We start from the raw sequence: 25,091 nt of genomic DNA on the forward strand, positions 1-25,091 counted from the left end.
GTATGTGTGCTTCACCCACAAGTGAGGTTGTACAGCCACAAAAAGTGACCGGACGTTCTACCCTGTACTTTATTAAAAGATGGGATGGTTGTGCCAGTGACTGTGAGTCTGTGAATGTGTGGAACAAGTGAAAACGGAAAGCAAAAAAGAAAATGTAAAAAGCAACAGCTGCCTCCAAGGAAAGCTACAAGGAAACAGAAGTTGTTAGGTTTTGTGCATGCAGGATTCTCCCTTCCCTTACCTTCCCCAGAGAGTAGCTGTCCAATGAGCTTTCAGTATACTAATGACGAGTCACATAGCTGTAGGTTTAATTTGAGGGAGAGAAATACAACGAAAGCTAACTTGCAAGAATACAGTGTTTTCTTAACTTAGAAAATAGCTGTTTTCATCATTGCCAATTCTATGTTTTTTTTAAGTTTATTAAGCTAATTAAATCAGTTGCTCAATTTAAGGGTACATATCACTTCACAGCTAAGCTCTTTTCCCCTCTGAAGGTCAATGCTTTGTTTTATCAAAACATTGAAGAATGTCTTCTTTTTGGCTCAGAAGACACAAGAAATGACAGCTTAGAAGGCAGACAAGCTGTTAGTTAAAACAGATGTAGACAAGGTCGTTGCACACATTAAAACAGTTCATGCCTGTGGCTTGAATCTTCTCAGTCACTTAAGCCACAGAGAAAACGTAGTAAATTAGGTCAGTTCTCATTTAAGAGAGTGGGAGAGAAGTCTGACCTCCATCAGTAAAATATTATGAAGTGTAGCAGTGGGCTGTAGATCCCTCTCAGTTTGTAGTAGCAACCTTTACTTCTTACAGTCCGGTGTGATGTGCAAATATCCCAGATTGTCACTCACATGAGCTTCAGATTTGAGGATGGCTATAAATGGTGATTTGGAAGAGTAAAGTGGAGGGATAAAGAGAGACAGTATTATAAACCTGGAAATGCTGACCTTTCTTTTATGTTTGTCTCTGCTGAATGATTTGTATGTGGCTTGTGATCTTCTTTCCTTCCTTCCAGCAGCGTATCATCAACTTGAATATTACAAATAGTTCAGGTCAGCAACAGGAACTTGTGCTTTGGAACTGAAACTCACACAGCTGCCACGTACACACTTCCACCAGCACTAGCAAAGGAGTCTGGGACGGTAGATAAAGTATGGCGGTAAGAAAAGGACACTGGTCTTTCCAGACATGTGTGCACCCAAGATAAAATTCCTCCCTGCTTTGAGCACCTTGAACCTTCAGAGGGCTGATTCCTCTCTTGTGGTATGGCAGATATGTTGCAGTCCAGGAAAATGAGGTTGTGGTTGAGGAAGGCATTTCCTTTACACTACACTGATGGTCAGTCGCTCAGTCTACACGAACAGAAAGACTCTCAGCATTCTTCTGCCTCAGCCAACCAAACAGCTGTCAGACACTACGTCAGCTCCCAAAGTATTCCGTTTATGTGTGTGTGTGTTCCTGTGTGTGTGATTGTCTGTCATATTTGTAATGAATGATGAACTGTGTACTCCAGGACTTGGAAATTGTCTAAGTAGGTAGAAAAAGAAATTGAACATTTGAGATGTACTCGCACCTCTCTAAATTCATAATTAGTACTCACTTTTACTGTAACCTCATATTTATCTTTTATTTTCTGCGCCCTTCAGAGGCAGTAAATATGTTGCTGATGTTTGCATTTGAACCCAGTACTTGTGGTCGCACAGATTTAAAAAAAAAAAAAGACTGCACTGTTAGTCAAAACTTGTACAGTAGGCAAAGAGTTTGGCCACCGCCATGGCAATTGTGGGTGGACAACATTTTTTTGACTACACTTGGTGAAGAGAGAATGGGAAGAATGCGAGCACTTACACAGATGAAGTGATGGCTGAGTGGACAAAAGCATTCATGGTGTAATCACGCCAGCATAAAGTCAAGTACACAAACACTCACACAGAGAACACTTGTTAGGCATGTTGAAATTATCGCCTTTTGATCTAGATCTAGACATTTAAATGACAGAAAATGGTGAACTATTTCACCCGCTGTGTGATAAAACAGCTGTAGATGCACATAAAAGATTGCACTTTTATCCTTTTTAAAGAGTCTAAAGCACCCATTCCGCCACTTGAACACTGTGTCCTTCTAACAATCAGCTGTACTGGCCAACCTTCCCCGTTAACTCATTTTGAGTTTCTCTTTATGACAGGGTCAGGTAGATGTCTAGACATGCATTAAATATGTCTTTGAATCTGTGTGTTTCAATGAGTGAACGCTGTAGATGTGCTTTAGGCAATGATGTACTTGTACTGTAGCACTGAACCTGCTCTTAGCTGTTAGTTGGGAGGTTGAATGCACTTATTGTATGTCACAAAAGCGTCTGCTAATCGAATCCAATGCAATGATGTGTAGTAGGTATTCTCAGAGAAAAACCTGAAAGCACACATGTCTGCTACCCACACACACACACACACACACACACACACACACACACACACACACACACACACACACACACACACACACACACACACACACACAGCACACACACACACACACACACACACACACACTCTGTTCACTGCAGGTGCTCTGCAATTCAATCAGTTGTTCATTTAATGTGGTTTAGACTGAGCCATTTCTGACTAATTTAGCCTGCTTCATTCCTGATTGATTGGGACAAAGTGAGGAGTGGTGTGTTTTGTTGTAGCTTCCAGTCAGCCTGAAAAGCTTTTATATTGCCTTTGTTTGTTTCAGCATTGTATGTTTGGTTTGCTGTCAATTGAAATGTACAGACTGGGTGTACATTTTGAAATTCAGCAACAGGTTATCTTGACGGCGTTCTCACCGTGACAGCTTTTATGTTTTCATTGTGATTTGAAATGCCTGCCAGACATAACTTCTTTCCAGCAACCATTTCCCCCTGGGAGTCCCAAAGCCTTCTTATAGTTTTATGAGACCCTGGCACTGCCTTGTAAAATGTTGGAGTTTTTTTTATTTGCCGTATAGTTTATTTAACAACATTTTAGTTTAGTTTTTTTAGTTTGAGTTATTTAGTTTCTTTTAAATACAATGACTTACCAGGTAATCCCTTGGTTGTGCTTAGGCCATACTAGGTGATGCAATATATTTAAACTTGACATCTTTAAAGACTCAACTATCGTAGTAGTTTTCCTAAAGAGTTCTCCTCTGCCCGCCCTCTCACTTTCGTCCTTCTCTCTTTTACGCTGACATTTTTCAGCTTTCCATCCCCCCCGCTGTGCGTCGCTGGCTGTGCCAGTGTTGTCACCCAGTGAGTTTCTATCTGCCTTTTCTGCCACCATCTGTCTCTACCTCTCTTTCTGCTTTACCTCTTCATCCATTTTATTCTCTCCATCTGTCTTCCTCTGGATTATTCCTACGTTTCTCCTTTCCTTTAAACTTTGTTGTTTCTCTCTCTCTTCTTTTCCTCTCTCTGATCTCCATCCCTCGTTCTGCCTTGTCTTTTTAACACCACATGATAGCCTCCTTTGCCAGTTGGTGTCTGCTAATCCATGGCCTCAGTACATATCATTTTTCTGCTTTACATACACACATCACAAACAACTTTAGGGCACAACAAACTCTGTGAGCCTGCAGCTTATGGTTTGTGTGCTTACATGCTTAATTTAAACCTGACACTGTACTATAGCCCACTGTGGATATTGATTTTACAATGTCTGCCGCACCACACTTCTGTTTCTTTCTCTCATTATGCATCACTGTGCCATTATAATATCACATTTCCCCCGTATCTCTCAATCCCCTGTAGAATGGAGTCATCATGCATACCATGAGATATCTTGCCATTACTTATGTACCACAAACACATGTTGTAATTCCTCCCTCTGTATAACTGCAAAACACATGTCCACAGCTGGGCAGCGACACAAACATACTCCCACCCACCTCTTTCCTTGTCATGAAACATGTAAGAAGTGGGTCAGTAGGATGTGTGACGTCCCACACACGCATACACACATGTCTCTCGTTTCTCCGTAACATCCCCATCATTCCACCGCAACCTGCCTAATTAGTCCCACAGAGTGTCGACGATCAGCCAGTCTGTCTCTTATGCCGGTGTGTGGGTGTCTGCTTAAGTAGCTTGTTGCACATTTGATGTCTTTTGAGATGCACTTGAGCTTTTTTTTCCCCCCATGAAAATGATGGGTCCTGTTTATAATGATGACCTGCATTTGCATTGCAGTTTTTAAAACGGTAAAACATTACGCCGTATAATTACAGATACAGAATGAAAAAAAGGCACAGTGAAAATGTCAAACAAGAGGAGGGTTTAAAGGGCTTAAGCAAAGGTATTGAAAGGAAAGGATTGGCAGAAATGTTAAAAGCCTTTGAAGAATTGATATCTATGTGGGTTTTCATTGGTATTTCAATAAATGTCTCAAAGACTTTCTTGTACTGTACACTTAAGCTGTAACCCATTCCATTCAAGTTTTGACTTGTGCAACATTAATAGTGATGTACATGTAAGTGGTGTGACACTATTTGAATCTGAGGTCTGGAGATATACTAGTATTGACGATAACGGTGGAATTCAATCATAATTATAATGAATTAAATAGAATCAATAACACCCCCAAATCTTAAATCATCTGTTTCTTTCTCTCTGCTTAATCTCCCTTCCTCACTGTCCCACACACACATTAATTTGCTCAAAAAGGGACAAAATGCTGAATAATAAAAGTAAAATATGAATTTCATGGAAAGCCTTTATTTATATATTTTTACTATCAATATAGGATGCACAGTGATATTTTTCCTGCTTTCTAGGAGTAAGCTGTATTATTTCTCTCTATCATGTTATATTCTGTCCTTTTCCTACTTTAGTGTTAACTCTGGCTGTTGTTGTCATCCACCAGGGAGTGCTGAGTCCCTGAGTCAACGCACTGCATTCTGGGAAAGTCTGGAACCCTCTCCATGGGCTGTACCACCTGCTGACAAACCAGGGGGGTCTGGAGGAGTTGAATGAGGTGAGATTGTCACACATATCCCTACTTTTCATATAAGTAAATTCAGATTTTTTTTTTTGCTATGTGAGATGATTTTATGAATAGATGGAGACGTATATCTTACTCTTAGTTGAGCTTATGTTGATGTTGTGATTTTCAAGCTTGAGGACAGAGGTTGACTGCTGACTGTTGAATCATTGCTGACAAACTGCCACCATGTTGCTATTACAACCCAAAAGCTGCTAGTCGGACGGCCATGTTTAATTTGATGTTATAAGATCTGACGTCAAGGACTTTATAACCCCGTGTTTTCCTCTAAGCCAAGAGCTTTGCTTAAAACACGTATCGCCCTGGTCACATTCCAGATGCGTGTTAAGTAAAGCGCATTTTATTTGAATGTGAGGGACGTGGCAGCTCATCACATGGACAGCTCACAGTTTCCTCTCGATTGCTTTAATCCAGAGCTCATCGTAAATGTATGGCTCTGTTCAAATAAATGGCTCTCCTAATTCCTCCTTCTCTGTCATGAAATATAATGTGTTTACCAAATAGTATGTTTGATTCACTTTCTCACAGCATCAAACAGTCGGAAAGATAAGAAGGCATCTTTCAGTTGCTGGACTGTGAAGGCTGATAAACACCTTCAATTTCTTGTACACATGTGCGTAGGAGGAAAAGTCCAAAGGAAACAGAAGAGAGAGGTCACACACACTTTCGTTTATTTGCATTATTGTACTCATAATAATACAGATTTGGCACTGAAGCACTGTGCTACACATCATGAAGGTCTAAAGCACCGAGACATTGTGTTTCTATTACATTTCATTGCAAGTTAACATCAGTGTGCTGCAACTATCTCTACTCTTATCTTACACTTTCTGAAATGACGCTAGAGGGCCTCAGCTAGATAAGGGTGTTCCTGCTGTGCTGTGATTGGAGGAGAGGCAACTTTAGGAAAGGGAATGCTTTGCTGCCTCGTGACTACGTGTTTGTCCATGTGAGCTCTCTGTTGGAGCAGAAATATATTTTCATACATAACACCTTCAGGTATCAGTCAGTGAGGGATCTTCCAGCGAGAAGAGAAGCCTTACTGGCAGCGCTGAGAGTGCGAAAAACACCCTATTAATAATGTCTCTGTAAGGCCCGAGGAATTGGGGGGGGGGGGTGTTTTATAGTTTATTGCTTTGTTTATATTCAGTACTTATCTTATGTGTATGTTTGGGTATGTGATGTCTTTGAATGTTCATTGATTTATTTCTATATACACAAATCTGCCATTCTGAGAAGCACAAAACTATTCTCAAAAGTACTTACAGCAAAATAGCATTCTCTCTTTCTTTGTGGTAATATTGAGTCCCAGGGGAGACATTTTGTTTTCACTTCTCCCTTTCCAGAGGGAAGTAAGATCGTAGGGTCAGCTGCAGAAAAGCACCTTTAGAGCTGCCGGCGATTATCTTGCCTGCAAACATTTCCGCAGAGCAAATCGTCGAGTTCAAGGATTTTAACTCGGGTTATTTCATTGATGGATAGTCTCTCTACTCGCTATAAGGCATTCTTCCAGCGAAAATCAATAGGAACAAACATTCAAGCAAAGTTTTTTCCAAGTTCTTTCCTCTCAGATTGCCTCGCCTGTTTGGAGATGAGTGTTATTTTCCACTCCTCGTTCCCTGAGGGATACTCTGCGTGTCTGTTTACGGCTGTCGTGAGCAATAAACAATGGACATGGGTGACTTTAATAACAAACACTAAGCAACCTCCAGCAGAGTCTGCACGCAGAGTGGGAGATTAATGTTGGACTTCACTTGAGTGTCAGGATACTAATTGGCAGGTTGCGTCTCAAGGCAGCACTGATCTGTCCAGCTACAGGCTCCTAATGTGCATCGCAAACTAATTAAAAACATTTCATTATTCCTCAGTCCAGGCATCAACAGTGCAGACATTAAAGAGTTATATGTGCTGAATGTTATGAGCAACAAACTCAACTGTATACAAATCTAAAGTCACTGACCTCCATGTAATTGCTTAATTTATTTTTTGCATTATGATGAGTATCAGGGTGAAATTTAGGATTATTTGATTGGTTGGTTTGATCAGATCTGCCCAACACTTGTCAGTCGTACTTAAACACTGCTATTAACCAGCTTTACAGATAAACATTTTGGAAAAAGGACATTGTTCTTTGAGATAAAACAGTGTGAATGCTTTTGGAGTGGAAACCATGTTGCTGCCTGTTGTCCTCTTACCTCAGCATTTGGTGCCTCTGAATGAGAGAAGGGAGTGCACTCTGGTCCTTGTCTTAAACAGACAAGCTTGTTTACATGAACTCAAACAAACACATGCATATGCACTAACACAAACACACACAGACTGAGCGCTCTCATTTACCCCACAGGGAGCAGGTTGTTCGGAGATTGCTGCAGTTCCCCTGTCTGTCTTCATCTCTCACTTGCTTGCTCTGTTTCGCTACCCCAATTTTTATCTGGGGTCATTTCAGTTTATTTCATCAAAGCTTTTAAGCGTGAATTTTGATTTCTAAAAGCGTGTCGGCGATTATTATAATTTTCATCCGAACGTAGGATTTCTATGTTTTTCTGTCTTCTCAATGTGCCTTATTGGCATAACTACAGTGCTTCCAAATCATGTTTCTATAATATTCCTTTTTTTCTGTCTCCTTCACTGTGCCGATTGAAGTGTGTGAGGTTATACTCCCCTCCTTCACACTATCACTCTCGGTCTCGTTGAATCCAAAGAGCAGAGAGTGTGAGTGCTTGAGTGTGTGTGTGTGGGTGAGACAGAGAGAGGGAGAGGGAGAGAGAGAGCTGGTGCTATTCTTGGCTGGTTGTGGAAGTCTTGGCTCCATGGCGTATGGGAAAGTGCTCTTGGCAGGTTTTAAACCGAGGCATTCCTTAATGCTGTCCTCTTGAAACACTCACACTGAGACAGATACACAAACTTGTTTTTGTCACTCAGGAGGACATTGCTTTACTTAAATTATCCTCAATAGAGTTAATCAAAAATGCTACATGCTAAAGCAAACCCTTACATAAAAAAAACCAAAGACTTTACCCCACAGCATGAGTAGTAGAAGTACACACACACACACTCACACTCACACTCACACTCACACTCACACTCACACTCAAGTGGCTAAAGCTTACATTTACATGCTCCTTAAGTTACACACTGCAGAGTCCTTGCTGTTTTCTTGCTCTTCTTACTCTACATGCTTGCTTACTCACACACACAGGAAGGAGAAAGACTAAGTGCAGTCTCATGTAGTAGTACTACATTATGCCCTGAGGCCCAAAGCCTGAGTTTCAGTGTGCACAAACTACTACAAATAATGATGCTGAAAGAAAATGTAAGACAAGCAATAAGTGCTTGCAGACAGTCAGTCTGTCTGCACATATTCAATATGTCATGTGACCCAGGAACTCAAAATCCATACTAGATAATATTACTACACTGGACAAATAAGATATACCTTTTTATATAGAATTTAAGGGCATCTTCTCTTTTATACAGGTTAAAGTAAATACAATTCACCTGCTTTTTATTGAAAATATGTTTGAATAGCTTCCATGAACCAGTGAATACAAATCAATGCAGTATTGTGTAACTACACTGAACAAGTAGTCTTTTTATTTGAGTTTAAGCACTTTTCTATTTCATATGAACGTCTTTGTGTGAAGAAACATCTCTTTGCTAACATTACATTACATTGCACGTGCTGGGGTGTATGGTTTAACCATGTCCTGGATGTAGGAAGGGCCAGAACCATTCACAGCATGGTACGCAAGTACCAGTGTCTTGAAGTGGATTCTAGCAGTTCCTGGAAGCCAGTGAAGTGAGCGGAGGAGCGGTGTGGTGTGGGAACATTTAGGAAGGTTGAAGACCAGACGAGCTGCTGCATTCTGGATGAGCTGCAGAGGTCGGATGGCACATGCAGGTAGACCAGCCAGGAGGGAGTTGCAGTAGTCTAGGCGTGAGATGATGAGAGCCTGGACCAGAACCTTCGTCGCTTTCTGGGTCAGGTGGGGATGTATCCTCCTGATGTTGTAAAGAGTGTATCTGCAGCAGCGGGTTGTTGCAGCGATGTTTGCAGTGAAGGACAGTTTGTTATCTAGGGTCACACCCAGATTCTTTGCAGTCTAACAGCGCACACATTACATGCCTCCCTCTGGAGAAAATAGCTGGCGCCATTTTCCCTTCTGGGAGTCTGACAGCAATCAGCCTGGCTATTCAACATGATTATATACTGTTAGATTGTATAGAGTGAACGGACATGAATATGGATCTGTGTATTTTATCAGAGTCTATTGTTCACTGCTCAGCTCCGTGCCCCAGGAGAAGGAACACTGCTGGGCGGCATGTAGACACCTGTGGAGTGCGATGTGATTGTGTGTGTGCCTGTCAGTGGAATTTGTTTTTCTTGGTAATGACTGAGTGCGGTATGGCTTCAGTGTTTGCTGCATGTGTGTCCTGTTGTGTCTCAGGAGTGCTGGATGTGTGTTTTCTCCAGCAGAGGCCCTTTGATGATTTGTTCGAGTCTGCATGCTCAACTACTGCCGCTGCCTGTCTGACATTTTTGTCCTTAAGCCTTTGAAAAGATGGAACACATTATTCCCAGACAAGGACACACGCTGAGCCTTCGCCCACCTCTCCTTCATCCACACAATACCTGCTGCCAAGCCCATTCATGCCAATTAGCTCCAGTCTGCCTGGCTATGCCCACATTACAGCGGGGCAGTTCACCTTCAGCGCTCACAACCGTATGCTTAACTGTCATGGAGGTGGACACATGCAGGCCCCATCAGGGAACAAAACAATATGTTTTCAGTTTTTTTTCTTGCTTTTTGACATGAAAGAGAAAACAAAGTGTGTGTTTGTGTGTGCAGGAAAGCATAAAGCTGTATTAGTGTGTGTTTATTAGCATTTGTCTCCACAGGCATTCTGTTTAGTGCCTCCCTGCAGGACCTTAAAGTCACACACTCCTCATCCGCCCCCCTTTCCTCACCCTGACCTCAGCTCAGCACTCACTCACATCCTCTGATTGCCTGCTCCTATTTCTCACCACACACACTAAAAAGGTCACAGGAGCACAAACATGAGGTGGGATAAATAATGAAGTGGATTTAAATATGCTTTAAATTAGCATATTGTTAACAATTTGTTCATAATGTATACAGCTAATGACTTATCCTCAGATTAATTGAAAATGGACAAAACCATTAGTTGAAGCACTAGATCAAAGTGACAGGGATTGCCTCACATTTGTTCACACAAAATATTATATATATGAAAACAAGATATATTTACATAACAATTCAACACAAATTTGTTTTAAATGTCAAGTCAACTTGTACCATCCAAAAATATAATATTCAACTTGAAATGACGAATGAAAAGCCAGCTAAGGTCGATAAGAAGTGCTATTTTAGGAGCAACCTTCTGCAAACTATCATACTGTATCTCACATGGTAGTCTTGGCCTCAAAAATCTCGGGCAGAATTACGTTTGCATTCATAAAACCAGTTCTCCATATTGCAATTTCGAGAATAATTGATCATGTCTTTTAAAACATGTGTGTCCTATGTTAAAAGAACAGAACAGTGTTGGTACAGTATTTGAATGGATGGTGTAATGATGAATGAAGTTTGAATTATCTCTCTTTTCTCTCCCTCCCTCTTTCTAGTCTTTTACTTTTCTCTTCTTTTCCCTTTTCTCCCTGCAACTGCCTCCACTCCTACATTTCCCTTTTGTAACATAACACACATAACACACATTTTTAAACAGGATTATTTACAGTATTGTCTTTGAAATACTATTGGGGTGTCTATGCCTGCGTTTGCCCTTGAATGAGTGTGTTGGACTTTTGTCTGCATATTTGTGAGTCTGAATGTCTGCGATGACTGCTATTGTTTGTGTGTGTGGGTGTTTGCGAATACAAGCTTTTGTATGTGTGTGAGAATGGAAGAGTGAGAGAGTTCATGTCTGCGTGCGCGCATGTGCACGTCTGAATGCATATTTACGCACTGATGCGTCTGCGTGTGTGTGTGTGTGTGTGTGTGTGTGTGTGTACTCAGTAGGATTATACGGCAATAGAGGAGCTTAGCAGCGATTTGCCCATCCATTCCAGTCCCTCCCTAATCCTACACACACACACACACACACACACACACACACACACACACACACACACACACACACACATACGCATACTTCTTTGTTTGTGTGTGTGTGTGTGTGTGACAAGCAGGGATCTAATAGTGTGTGTGGATTAGTAGGTTTGTGAATGGGATGTGGCTCGGGCTGAAGTAGCACACTACACTGCCAGCAAGTTAACAAACAGCCTGGCAGAGAGTTTGGGAGAGAGACAGAGAGGGTGCACAGAGTGAGAGATGTGTGTGTGTGTGTGTGTAACTGGGCACTGTTAACATGATTATGTAATGATTACAAAAGGTTTTAAATTATATATTATAAAGATAACATGGGCATTTTATGGTTAAGTGTGTGTGTGTGTGTGTGTGTGTGTGTGTGTGTGTGTGTGTGTGTGTGTGTGTGTGTGTGTGTGTGTGTGTGTGTGTGTGTGTGTGTGTGTGTGTGTGTGTGTGTGTGTGTGTGTGTGTGTGTGTGTGTGTGTGTGTGTGTGTGTGTGTGTGTGTGTGTGTGTGTGTGTGTGTGTGTGTGTGTGTGTGTGTGTGTGTGTGTGTGTGTGTGTGTGTGTGTGTGTGTGTGTGTGTGTGTGTGTGTGTGTGTGTGTGTGTGTGTGTGTGTGTGTGTGTGTGTGTGTGTGTGTGTGTGTGTGTGTGTGTGTGTGTGTGTGTGGCACCTGCTGTCTCACACACACAAATAGCGACAGATGGAAAGACAAGCATAAACAAGAGAGCCGAGACTTTCGTCGACAGAGACGATAGATGGCGAGTGTGTGTGTAGGGGGGTTTGCCGTTGTCATAACCACAGTGTGTGTGTGTGTGAACTGTGCGGGGGCGACTGAAAGAGTGGTTGAGTATATGTGTGTGAGAGGGAAAGAGAGAAATCTGTTATATGTATATATGTGTGAGTATATTTAGAATCATTTCATCTGTTTCCTTAGTGACTGACAGAGAGTAGGGCAGTCTTTTCTGCACTTAATATTACATTGATTTCTATTATGAGGTGATTATTGACTGAGTTCTGACGTTATGAAGAATCCAATTATTTTTATCTTGAGTTTAACCTTCATTTTGCTCAAACCTTGCAAATGTCAAAAGGCAGGTCATTTCTGAAAAGTGACTCTTTTACAGGGACACATTAAGAGAAATTGCAGGACCTATTTTCATTTACTTTCCTGGTAATGCCTCAAAACTTGTGCTTACTATGAGTAGGGCTGGGATATCTGTATTCAAAAACAGGTTTCCCATGGTTTTGAGATCCAGCTGTAAGACCTAAGTGATATAAAATCCACCAGAGATGTAAATTATGAGGAGGTGACAGGTTTATAAAGAGAATTTCCAACTCGGGGACAATAAAACATAGATTTTGCGGAAGGACTCACACTCAATATTTCCGAGGAATAATGAAGGGGTGATATTCTAGACATTCAGTGAAGGTCTGCAGTTAATAACATCCAGCTAAAACAGGTTCTTTGGTGGAAATGCTAAGAAACTGAGTATTTATATATGTCAAGAGTAGAGGTTTTTGTAGAAATGATAAAATGGCGTTGCATGTGGCCACATTGGTTGAGTTGAGAGAGTTTAAGATGTAGAGACAGACTGGCTGAACAAAGATATTACAGAGACAGAACAAGAATCAGCATTGAAAAAGTTCTCTTATAACCGATTCTCTGTTTCCTCGTCTCTTTGTGCATGTCCTCCACCCCCACTTGCACTTTCCCTCGCTCACACTGCTTTCACTTGACGGCAGATTGTAAACAAACCCACACAAATGAATTATGATTAAATGCAGAGAGGCTCCAATTAGCTGCCAAGGCAACGGAAACGGCTGTAAAACAAATAGAGTCTGTCTGGTTTTCTCTCTTTCTCTTCTCCCTTGGTCTGTGTCTTCTTTATCGAGTATTTTTCTTTATCTTGTTCTTTGCTTTCGCCCTTGTCATTCTGTCTCTAAACATCCTGGCTATATTTGAGCTATAACTTAAATCTTTTGCAGCTCAATTGTGATATAAAAGAGCATACTGTAGCGGTTTGTTTACAATATACAACCTTGATAGTGTTACAACTTCCAGGAGTGCACCGAATATACCCATATTTCATACATGGTTTAGTTTCAAAACAGGAAGGATATTTTGTGATTTGTGGTGTAGCAAATCAGGAACTTCATCTTCAAAATAAGCAACAACAACAACTAACAAATCAAACTGTCTCTACCCAAGTCCCAAGAACAGCAACAAACAAACACAAGATGTGAAAAATGGATGTAAAACATTGCTCTGAGTCCTTATCATCAACAAAAATGCCTTCCAAAAACTATCACAAAGAACTCTCAGATTATCACTTTTCAATCCTCTTCTCCAGTCGAGCCTCTCTGCGTATAATCTGATAGATATTTTATTATTTTCTACATTAAAAGCAAACTTCATAACATCTCCTGCCATGAAATAGTTCAACACTCCTTGAAAATCCACAGTTGAACACCAGGATTGATATCAAGCGGGCAGGAAGACCGACAAACACAAACAGGATGTTTTTTTAGAGCATGTTTAGACCCATTGAGTCCAGAGGGAATCATTACAGTTCTGCATGAGTGTGTGTATGTGTGTGTTTGAGTGTGTGTGTTAACATCTTATGAGTGAGTGCTCACGTATTCCCTGTGCGTGCTACAACTCTTAGCATTGAGGAGCACATTTCATCTATATTTACTTTCAAATGGTCTTTTAACTAGGTCAGCTATAGCTAACGGAAATAGACTTCTGTTCGCTGTCAGTGAGGAAATCAGTCATGACATCTAGTGGTGGAAAGCAGGAAGTGCAGCCCCGTTGAATCTGAGTATAACTCCTACTGTGTTTGCAAAAGGGGAACACAGATAGTGTTTCTGTCATTGACCTTAGTGTGTTCCTCGTAAGCCTGGGTGTTTACGTAAGTGTATACACTAAATGTGTTTGCCTAGTTTTGGTTATATCTGTAATGATTATACACTCAATCCTAACTCGATTTGTCAAAGAATCAAATTGTTGTCTGGCAGAATAATATTTGACAATTGATTAGCACTTACCAAAACAAGTATTATTTTCATCTGGAGTTCAGTTTGTTGCTAACTTTTCCTACCATCACTTGGGGCTCTTGGTGATTCTGATTCGCTATTGTTTGACATTTAGTAGGTCATGATTGATCAATAAATAAATTAAAAAAACTACAGATTTATCCTAGTTTCAGTCCCAGATTCAAGCATATCTGTGTGTGTACACGAGTTGTCTGTGTCACTCTTTCATGTATTCTCTCTCTCTTTAATCTCTACTGCTTACTCTATCCCTCCCTCTTTATTTCTCCCACACTCCCCCTCTCTGCCCTTCTCACTGTAACAACCTCCCACCCTCTCTCCCTCCCTCTCTCGTTCTCTTTCGCTGCTTGTAAGCGGTCTCTGGGCGTTCAGCCAGCTGGCGTGTGTGTGTTTTTTGAATGAATACCTGATGAAGTTGGCCGAGTGAACCGGCCGAGTGAAGTGTGTGTGTGTGTGTGTGTGTGTGTGTGTGTGTGTGTGTGTGTGTGTGTGTGTGTGTGTGTGTGTGTGTGTGTGTGTTGTGTGTGTGTGTGTGTGTGTGTGTGTGTGTGTGTGTGTGTGTGTGTGTGTGTGTGTGTGTGTGTGTGTGTGTGTGTGTGTGTGTGTGTGTGTGTGTGTGTGTGTGTGTTGTGTGTGTGTGTGTGTGTGGTGTGTGTGTGGTGTGTGTGTGTGTGTGTGTGTGTGTGTGTGTGTGTGTGTGTGTGTGTGTGTGTGTGTGTGTGTGTGGTGTGGTGTGTGTGTGTGTGTGTGGTTGTGTGTGTGTGTGTGTGTGTGTGTGTTGTGTGTGTGTGTGTGTGTGTGTGTGTGTGTGTGTGTGTGTGTGTGTGTGGCGCAGACAGTGTGAGAGCTCTGGCTCGCATTCAGCCCCTTGCATAATACACGTTGGAGCTCTGCATGCGGGACTCCCTCCCTGTGGGCGTGTGCAAGTGTATGCTACCACTTTTGTGTGTGTGTGTGATCACCTGAGTGCTGTGTATCAGTGGTAGTGAGGGAGCTTCCTGCCTTGCTGTCAAGGTTTAGGAGAGGGCTGTGTGTGTGTTTGGGGGGGTGAGAAAGGCCGAGAGCAGTTTGTAACACAACTACACTGAATCTGCTCGGGATTTTCCGCTCGAGGGAGAGAGAGAGGGAGAGAGAGAGACTCGGGGTGCTTTACAAGGGACACGGCAGAGCAGGAGAAGCGCAAGGGAGGAAAGGAATGAGAGGGGAAGTGAGAGCATGCTGCAGAAGTGGGCTACTCCTGCTACCCCGGTAAGTAGACTTCACACAGTTTTTGCTCGGAATGAAGTGTGTGTGGGACGAGAGGGAGGTAGCGTGTCCTGATGCATCACAGTATGTCGTTTGGAAGTGCGTATTGCGTCTGCCCTAGTTTTTCCTACAATCGTCGTGGCTTGTTACTTTCATTCGCCCGTCGCCCTGAAGTGTTTCCCCTCCCTGCTTCTCCTCTCTTCTCTTCGCTACTATTCTCCTAGCTACTCTTCTCTTGTCTCTTCTCTTCTCTACTCTACTATTCTCTACTATTCTCTTCTCTTCTTGTCTCTTCTCTTCTTGTCTCTTCTCTACTATTCTCTACTATTCTCTTCTCTTCTTGTCTCTTCTCTTCTTGTCTCTTCTCTACTATTCTCTACTATTCTCTACTATTCTTGTCTCTTCTCTTCTTGTCTATTCTCTACTCTACTATTCTCTACTATTCTCTTCTCTTCTTGTCTCTTCTCTTCACACATTTCTCCCATTCCTCTCTTTCCATTGGCTCTTCTCTCTCTCAGACTGTCGGTCTGTCTTCACCCCCCTCACCCCTCCAACCTCCCGCCCACCCTCAGGGTTATGGAGGGGTGAGAAAGTGCAAGTCATGCAACGCTGCCTAAGTGTTTGTTTTCCGAAAGAGACTTTCACAGTTTCTCTCCATCTCTGTCTCTCTTTGTTTGTGTAACTCATAACTACTCCCTTTTTCTCCGTCACCCCTCCCTCTCCTCTTCCCCTTGCTTCTCTAACTCTGTGTCTCCGTCATGGCAGATCCTCCATTACTCCCGCACTATCTGACCACACTTGTGTGTGTGTGTGTGTGCGTGTGTGTGTTTGTTTGTGTGTAATCACTAGTGAAAAGTGACAGAGAATAAAGTGGCAGCCTTGTCAGAGTTCCCAGTCTGGCAAGGGTCCCCGCTCTGTCCACGCACATAAGCAAACACACACCCACACTAATGAAAAACCACATTGGCAGAAAGCTTCATAGAGACATAGAGGAACAACATTGAGAAGTAGAGAGAGGCAGAGAAGTATAAGCCTGCAGCAACACTGTACTTTCCAGTGGAACTATTTTTAGCAGTGAGATAACACATCACGTTGGACTTATCCCTTTGATCATGATTATGATTATGACTGGGCAATCATCTCTCACACACGCACGCACACACACACACACACACACACACACACACACACACACACACACACACACACACACACACACACACACACACACACACACACACACACACACACACACACACACACACACACACACACACACACACACACACATGCAGCAGACATATGTAGCCCATACACACAAGTAGACAGAAAAGTGACATGTGTGTTGGTTTATGTAAGACTTGTATTTAGTGTATTACATGAGATGAGTTTCACAATAAGCAAACATTCATTGTGCCTTCATGATTAGTGTAACACTGTGTGTGAGTGTGATAACACGTTTTGTAGCCTAATGTCTTTAGTGGTTAGCATGTTGTGATGTTAACCTCGTGCTCCGCCTGCAGTTGTGTGTGCTGCCAACAAGTTTTGGGCCTCCTGACAACAAAGCTAAAAAAACATTTGCAGGTCCCCTCCCAGCGACTTTGTCATTTTAGGAAACTTAGTGACCTCTGTGTTGGCCGGCAGCTTTTAGAAGTAGAGCACAAAACAAAGAATACACTTTCTAGGATTACCTCAACAGCACGTATATATGGCTGGAAATCTTTGACTGAAAGTGTATTGTCATTGTTTCTAATATTTTACCACAGATTGAATGTTATTCAATCGGAACTAAAAATGGAATATGATAATATTGCATACCATTCTAAGAGTGTGCTGTATAGATGCCTCTGTGGCATAAACAATACACTTAATAACCAACGTGCTGTTTACTGTATATGCCACTACAGTAAGTGAGAGCATTGCCCACATTCAGTGCGGTGCAACTTATAACTTTGAACCCGGAAGGAATCGTATATCCTGCATTGGGAGGATATCAGTAGCTCAGACATGTACTGCAGGAATATGAAACCTAATGTTTATATCTGCTGCTACGTTTTGTAATTGTTGTAAAGGACCATAGTTAAAACATGTTGCCCATACTATTGCAGTACATAGCGCCATTACCGCCATTCAGCCTTTTAAGTTAAATGCGTCAAAAAGAAAGTAAGGTTTAATATGTATTACTGTAACATATAACTTTGAATATCCTTTTTTTCCATATACACTTTATACACGAGAGATAGGTTTGATTCTCTGTCCCTGCAGGGCTTTAGTTACAAACAGCAGACGGTGTGAGTACATTACAATTCATCCAGTAGTACACTCGATGTGTGTGTGAGTGTGTGTGTGTGTGTGTGTGTGTGTGTGTTTGAGTGTGAAGGAAAGAAACCTGAGAACCTCTACTGTTTTGACCGTAGAAGGACAATAGTATAGTGCATGAGTGAACGATTCAGGTTACTGACTCACGCATGCACACACAGACGTTGGTAAAGTGTGTGTCTGTGTGTGTGTGTGTGAAAAAGAGACTGAAGCACATGGAGGACAGACGGCTTAGGTTACAGGTCGTCAACACACATTCATTCAAACACACACCCACACACACAGACACACAGTTGCAAACTCAGCAAGAATCGGGTGACATCGCTTTTCAGTGAATGTGTGTTTGGGGGTCAGTTTCAGCGAAGCAATACTCTCTCTTTCTGCAATGTAGGTCAGTTAGCTTGCATCTCTTTCTCTCTCCATTTCTCCCATGTACTTTCCTGCACTTCATATCACTCTCTCAAATCATGTTTTGGATTCACTTTATTGTGTTTGTTAATAATAACGTGTCCCACTCTACATGCTGGAAGACAGACACAGTTAGTAGTGAAGAAAATTGAGCATTTTTCCCTCGACATTTGGATGAGACCAATACAGGGCTTAGAGGAGAGTGAATATTGGTCATATATGTGCAAGGTGACTAGAAGCCCACCATCAAGTGAATGCTAATGTTGCTCCATGTCTACTGGATGGGCAAAAAGCATTAGTTTGCTAACAAGTTAGACATATTAAATGTAATATGTCAATATACTGTGTTTGCTTCTGCTGCCCCCACATGGCAAAACAGTTGTTAATGCAGGTTTATGTGCTATTGTACTTAATAAGAGTTCCCATTGATTTACATTGTATATCCAATTTTATAGTAGCTTACATCCCTTTTGTTGTATTAACATTCTTGTTGCCATGCTTATTACAAACACATTATACATATTATATCCTATAAGACAATGCAAAATATTTCTCCTGGAATTCGAACAAACCTTTTCTCACCAGTCCGAGCGAACTGTCAGAAATAAAGTACCTCACTTTGAAGATAAAAGCAGCCATAGATGGCAGCATGAACAGATCTGAGGCAGTGTGTGCTGACTTTGTGATGTGACGGCTGATATGAAACGTCTCTCATCTCACAGCGCTCAGACACATAATATTCCTCGTCTTATCACAAAGTTTTAATTTGAGCAACAGCTTGTTGAAAACGAACTTGGATTATTATTGTATACCAATCTATATCATCACTGTCATTGTCAGCTACAGCACCAACTGTACGTTCAATGACATACCGAACAGGAGAGAGACAAGAAGAAGATTCATGTCAAATAATGCCAAGAGAGTAGAAGCAAGGATTGACAGACAATTAAGAACATTACACTAGATGGAAAACGATGATTGGAAATGGAGTGATGAAGAAGGAGAGGTGGGCAGGCTGAGGCAGGAGAGGAGTTGAAAGGAGTTGGAGTGAAGGAGGGAGAGGCAGGGAAGAGTGCATCTCAGTGCTAAAAGCTCACCGATCAACAGCACCTCTCAACACACTCTGAGTCATGCCTGCCTGATTGAACAGATGGTGCGTGCTTGAAAAAGTGTGTGTGTCTGAGTGTATGTGTGTGTGTGTTCTTATACTGTATGTGCATCATGTGAATTTGCATTACTCCTACGCATGTCTTTGCAGTTTCGCTATAGTAGCAATGCGACACTTGGAAAACCAAAGGAATCTGCTTGAGATGCAAGAGGCCTCTCGTCATACAGAACACACACGCACGCACGCACGCACGCACGCACGCACTCAAAGTGAAAGCAATTGGTATCTCCCTGCAGGAACTTGCAAATAAACCTTATGAAGTCTCAAAAGTGTTGAACAATTCATTCTGGTTGGAAGATTAAATATGTTGTGGCTTGGCAGTGGCAGAGATCAGATCATCAGGTCTGTTACCAGAATGGCTAAATGGAGGAACCACAATTATTTTTATATGCAAAAATGGATAAGGTCACTGACTTCCTTATCTAAATACTGTTAAGTATCATGACATACATTTGAAAATATTTTCTTTTTTTTATATTGGTTGTCCTCGTCATGGCATTTGGATGAAGTGCCTTTTAAATGACAAAAAAGTCTATATTTAGGACATAGGACTTTACGACATGTTGTATGTGGTTGAAGATATTTCATTGTGTTAATTATTATTATATGATTATTTGTTTGAGTGAAAGTTAATTCCTGATGTTTATTCATGTACTAAATAACAGTAATGCAACATAATTTTGTAATGCAGTCAGTGCCTTGTCGTAGCAACAGCCATGCTAGCTGTACATTTTTAGTTTGCCGTTTGTTAGTCAAAGGATACTCTGCCCACCAAGTGTACAAATGGGAAGGGTCTTTAAGTTGTTCATTGATTTTGCTTTTGTGCACTTGTCGGGGAAAGTGTGTGTGTTTGTGTGTGAACTTGAGCTGTGTGTCACCAAAATAACATGTGTCAGCATAACTGAATATGCCCAGGTGTCAGTGTTTGAGTAAGCATGATGGTGTGTCGCTGGTTGTGTGTGTGTGTGTGTGTGTGTGGGGGGGGGTGCTTGAAATGCTTCTACATTATTTATGAGATTCACACCAAGCTTTCCATCTTTACAGCAGGGGGTCCTTGCTAACAGATGGCAGGCACACACACAGGCACACATGTGGGACACTCACACACACTTTATTGAGTACAGCACAGGCTTGTTATCAGATGTCCAAGTACAGCAGGTGCCGGAAAGTTCTTGGAATTGTTTCCATTTTTCGATAATTAATAAGGGTGCAACTTTTAAAAACTGCCTGTGTTATTATTCATTTATCCATGCTTCAATTTCTTTCCTCACATAATGTTGTGGCAAAAATAGTGCTAAAAAGAGCTCGACGTTCGTGAACTGTCAACAGGAGGGCGGGGGGAGCCTCGCTGCGGGGAAGCAGTGTGTGGACCTGTCAGCGCAACTTACATGATGCCGAATTTAACAAACAAATTTAAATAATTGGTTTAAACGGCATAATAATAAGGACGATGGTCCGTTCTGTGATTCTCCAGAACACACACATGGCCAGCCCGCTCCTGTGTAGCATGTTATTTAGATGAGAGATGAGCAGATCGCCACTGGGCTTTCAACTAAAGACACAGCCACGCAAAAACTGCTGCATGTAAAGCTCCTTATGGGTACTGCAATTTGTGAAGTGCTTTCTTCTGTGGTGAAACGATCAGCCCTGCACCACGGAGGAAAGCGGCAGAAAGTCGCCTGGAGTTAAAGAGAGCGGGGCTGCGTTGCGTGCATGGCTTCCTGCAGGTAACGGGGAGACGCGCTCTGGCGGCGGTCTCGTTCAGGATCCGAAAATACAATATAAATATTTTGCACACTTATTCCACTTATTCCTAGTGTGCCACTGGTTACGGTGCCGCGCGCCAGGGGTTGCCGACCCGTGCCCTAGATTAAGAATGCTTCATCTAAGATTTAATACATTTCAGTGATTATTTAGTTTTATTTAAAAGCACCCACACCTTTTCTAACGCCGTTTCTGTCTCTCTTCCACAGGATTGTGCTGGGTGTGGGCAGGCTTGCTTTTGCAAGGAAATGATTCCGCATGAAGTGCGACGCACTCGGCCCCCCGTCGTCCTCGGCGGCAGCAGCAGGTGTGACGTCGTGACTCTCTCCCCTCCAGCTCTGAGCTCACCCTCCAGCCGCTAAACACCTCTGGACCAAACAGAACGCCCTACCCCCCCCTCTCCCCCCATCCTCCAACCCCCCCTCTCCATATCTTCATCTCCATCTTTAATCCCTCCTCACCTGCTTGTTAGGGTCTGGATTTTCCTTCTTATCACCCTGATACACATCGGGCTTCGGTGAACAAGATAGAAAGAGAGTAGAGATTTCATAGCTTATTACGGCGAGACAAGTGATAGATCATCAAAAGTGAGAAAAAGGAAGGAAAGTGAAATAAAAAGTCAGAAATAGAAAAGAAAAGCAATAGAAGGCCAAAGGTTAAGGAACGATAAGCAAGTACAGCTTAGGGACGTGAGGCGTAGTCAGCATGAAGTCCAATCAGGAACGCAGTAATGAATGTCTGCCCCCAAAGAAGAGGGAGATCGTCTCAAGCACATTACCCGCTGAACTCCGCTCCCCCACCATCCCCCCCGCCAGTGACAGCCAGCGCACAGAGAACATGGCCTGGCTGGCCAGCGTGGCTGCTGGGAATGAGAGTGGAGTGGGCGGTCACCGTAGCTCCAGTCAGTCGGACAGCCTCCAGTATAAATCCCTCTTCTCCACCTCGGACTCTTCATCCTCCTCACTGAGTCTCGTCTCATCTCTTCCTACAGTGTACACGTCCGCCCTGTCACAGTCCACTGTTGGAGGAACTGTCCACTACGCCCAACTGCCTCCCAACCTGCAGTTCATAGCCTCACCCTACAGTGCCCCATACGCGAGCTACATCTCCCCTCAATTGCTTCCGCCTCCTCCTCCACCTCCCCCCCTCACCTCCTCTTCGTCCTCCTCTTTGGCCGCGCAGAGACACTCGTACACAGAGACAGTGTCTGCTCCTTCGCACACCTCCAAGCACGACCAGCAGAGAGCGTCCTCGGCGCGCGCCTCCATGCCTCCGCCTTCGACAGACCTCTACCCTCACCAAGTTCAGATGTCAACGTCGACACGGACTGTGCCGTCACCTCATTACCAAGGAGGCGTCCACCTTCCTCTCCAGTCACTGCACCCCCACCATTCTTTGGGACATGGGATGTCCCAGCTTGTGGTGCAGTATTCGGACGGACCCACAAGGAAAGATGAAGGTGGCTCCAGACACAGAGAGCACCACAATGGAGAGCTGGAAAGGGGTCGGCGGTTCGGAACACCCCCCGAGTCCAACCTCCCTAAGCCAGGGAGCAAATCCCGGGACGCCACATTGTCTTTGTCCTCCTACGAGGCCCGCCAGCTGGTTCTGCACTCAGACTACGCCACTCACGATCACTCAGGGCTGAGAACCTCTTTCATGCTGATGCCCAACAGCCATGGGGACCACCAGCTGGTACAACACAGAGCCGGCAACGAGAAGCTGACAACCTGTGCCCCTGCACACCTGGAGAAAGGTGGCATCATCCTGGGCAAGCCTGTCAATCGCACAACCTCCTCCTCCAACACCTCCTCTTTCACGTTTGCATCCCCATTGAGTGTGGACAGCCTGAAAGCTGCCGTCAGCACACTGTCGCCTCAGACCGTCATCCAGACCACCCACAGCGCCACAGAGTCACTGTCAATGGGTCTCCCCTCCTCCAGTATCTACCCTCAGCCACCTATCATTGGGTACATAGCAGGGGGCGCTGGGAGCCATACGCCGATCAGCTATCACACCAGCCTACAACAACACTTACTCATTCCTGGCACCCAACCAGTCATTATCCCTGTAAGTGGAAGTGGAGTGGCCACATTGGAGCCTGTAACCTCCCAAGTAACATCATCTAGCCAAGCCGCCTCGTTTCCTCCCAGACTCCCACACACATACATTGCGGCCCCCAAAGGAGAAACTCTAGAGCACCACGGCGGCTCGTATCACCAGAGCGTTTCAGGCGCAGTGGTCCAAGCCCAGCTTCATCTCCCCATTTTTCCCGCTCCGCCAGGGGTGGTCGCGACTTCTGCTCCTCCTTCCTCATCCAGTACGGGGGTGCCCCCATCACTCCCCCCTTATTTCATCAAGGGCTCCATCATCCAGCTGGCCGACGGGGAGCTGAAACGTGTGGAGGACCTGAAGACGGAGGACTTTATCCAGAGCGCTGAGATCAGCAGCGACCTGAAGATCGACTCGTCCACAGTGGAGCGCATCGAAGGGAGCCCCGCCTCACACAACTTCGCTGTGGTGCAGTTCTCCGTTGGGGAGCACCGTTCACAGGTGAGAGACAGACGTCAACATTAATTATAGTCTTACATTTATATTTTTGTACACTTTGAATGTCAGTTGAATTGATATCACCCTCATGTCTGTGCTTAAACTATGGAGCAAGAGCCATGACTCAAAGCAGAGCTGTAAATATGGCTTTTCCCACCTCTAAAGCCCACTAATTAGCAATGTTCAGTTTTGTTTGTCTAATGTGCACACAATAGAATCCCTGACGAAATTCATTTTGTTTGTTTACAGATTAGTGATAATAATAAAGCTTTAGAGGCAATATTAGTAGTTTATTTCAAACTTTAGAGCTTTGTTATTTCCCCCCTGCCTCCAGTGTTTATGCTATGCCAACCTAAGCTAATCAACTCAGGGCTATTTCCATTCGTAATGCAGAGACATAAGATTGAAATCGATCTTCTTTTTTCATTCCCTGCAAGGAAGTGAAACTTTAAGGCCTTTATGTGATTTGACTTGATAACGCGTAATGGCCTCATTATGCTTTGTGCATTACGGCTCAGTGAAACAGCCACTCCTATATCCAGCCCGTTACTGCTGTGTTTAGTCCTATAGGTGTCTCTATAGGTGTGAGTGTGACACACTACATCGGCAAGATTTCTTAGAAGGCTTTAATGCATGCTCCGAGTGTGTGTTATTAATGTTGAATGACAAGTGTTGAGCTGCTCCCTTATTAATGACTCTATCATAGGTGAACCTCACAGAACTCCTTTCAGATTGAATTAACTTCAATGTACTATGATGGCAGTGATGTAACAACCATGTTCTTATTATGAGCTGTAGAAAAGTTCAAAGAGCAGAGTGTTGGATATCTACTCATTAAGTATTCAGTGAAGCACGGAACATGAATGTACTGACATCACATTTCTGCTGCTACGTGTAAAAAGTTTTTTAGAACTACGATGTTTCAGTAATCTCCTAACATCTAATACTGAGCATTGATTTGATCATTTTGACTGTCTCCCTCCAACTCCTTCAAACACACACAGGGTGTTTCTCAATCGCGAGTAAAGCTGCTGCAGAGCCACTATTTCAAGCATACTACGTCATCGAGTGCCGCCGAAGTACTGTTCCAATCTCCAGCATACTTGGAAATCTACCGAGCCCGGCGTACTCCGTTTGGAGAAATATCGAGGCTGCACATGAGTAGACTCCGCGGTCTTAAAATCCCCACAATGCTTTGCGCACGGACCAATTTCCAAAATCTGTGGTGGAAAATGTAAGGCGGGGCCTCTCATATGACGCACACCTGCACACTTGCTAGCGTGTTCCACTGTTCGTTTTCCAAATGTCAGGAAGTATTCTTGACTCGCTTCTGAAGCAAGACGCTCGGCAGACATGTGCTACCAAGCAAGCGTACTCGCGATTGAGAAACACCCACATTCTCACTGTCTTTGAGTGTTAAAGCCAGTTAATCCATTTCATGTGTCCACGCTGTGACT

General features: G+C 43.2%; 1 protein-coding gene across 2 annotated transcripts in view; it reads left to right on the top strand.

Moving 5' to 3' along the window:
• atxn1a (ataxin 1a) overlaps window positions 1–25,091 on the top strand; it is an 84,807-nt gene that overhangs the window by 54,750 nt on the left and 4,966 nt on the right. The window contains exons 3-4 of one of the 2 annotated variants that reach the window (XM_034124556.1): window positions 4,875–4,985; window positions 21,294–23,637. In XM_034124556.1, coding sequence (XP_033980447.1) covers window positions 21,790–23,637 — 1,848 coding nt within the window. In that variant the 5' untranslated portion in view covers window positions 4,875–4,985; window positions 21,294–21,789. Of the gene's footprint in view, window positions 1–4,874; window positions 4,986–15,127; window positions 15,429–21,293; window positions 23,638–25,091 lie in introns of those variants that run through there. The other variant, XM_034124557.1, reaches the window with a different exon arrangement.

The sequence above is a fragment of the Trematomus bernacchii genome, unplaced genomic scaffold, assembly GCF_902827165.1.
Source record: "Trematomus bernacchii unplaced genomic scaffold, fTreBer1.1, whole genome shotgun sequence".
Classification (NCBI taxonomy): Eukaryota; Metazoa; Chordata; class Actinopteri; order Perciformes; family Nototheniidae; genus Trematomus; species Trematomus bernacchii.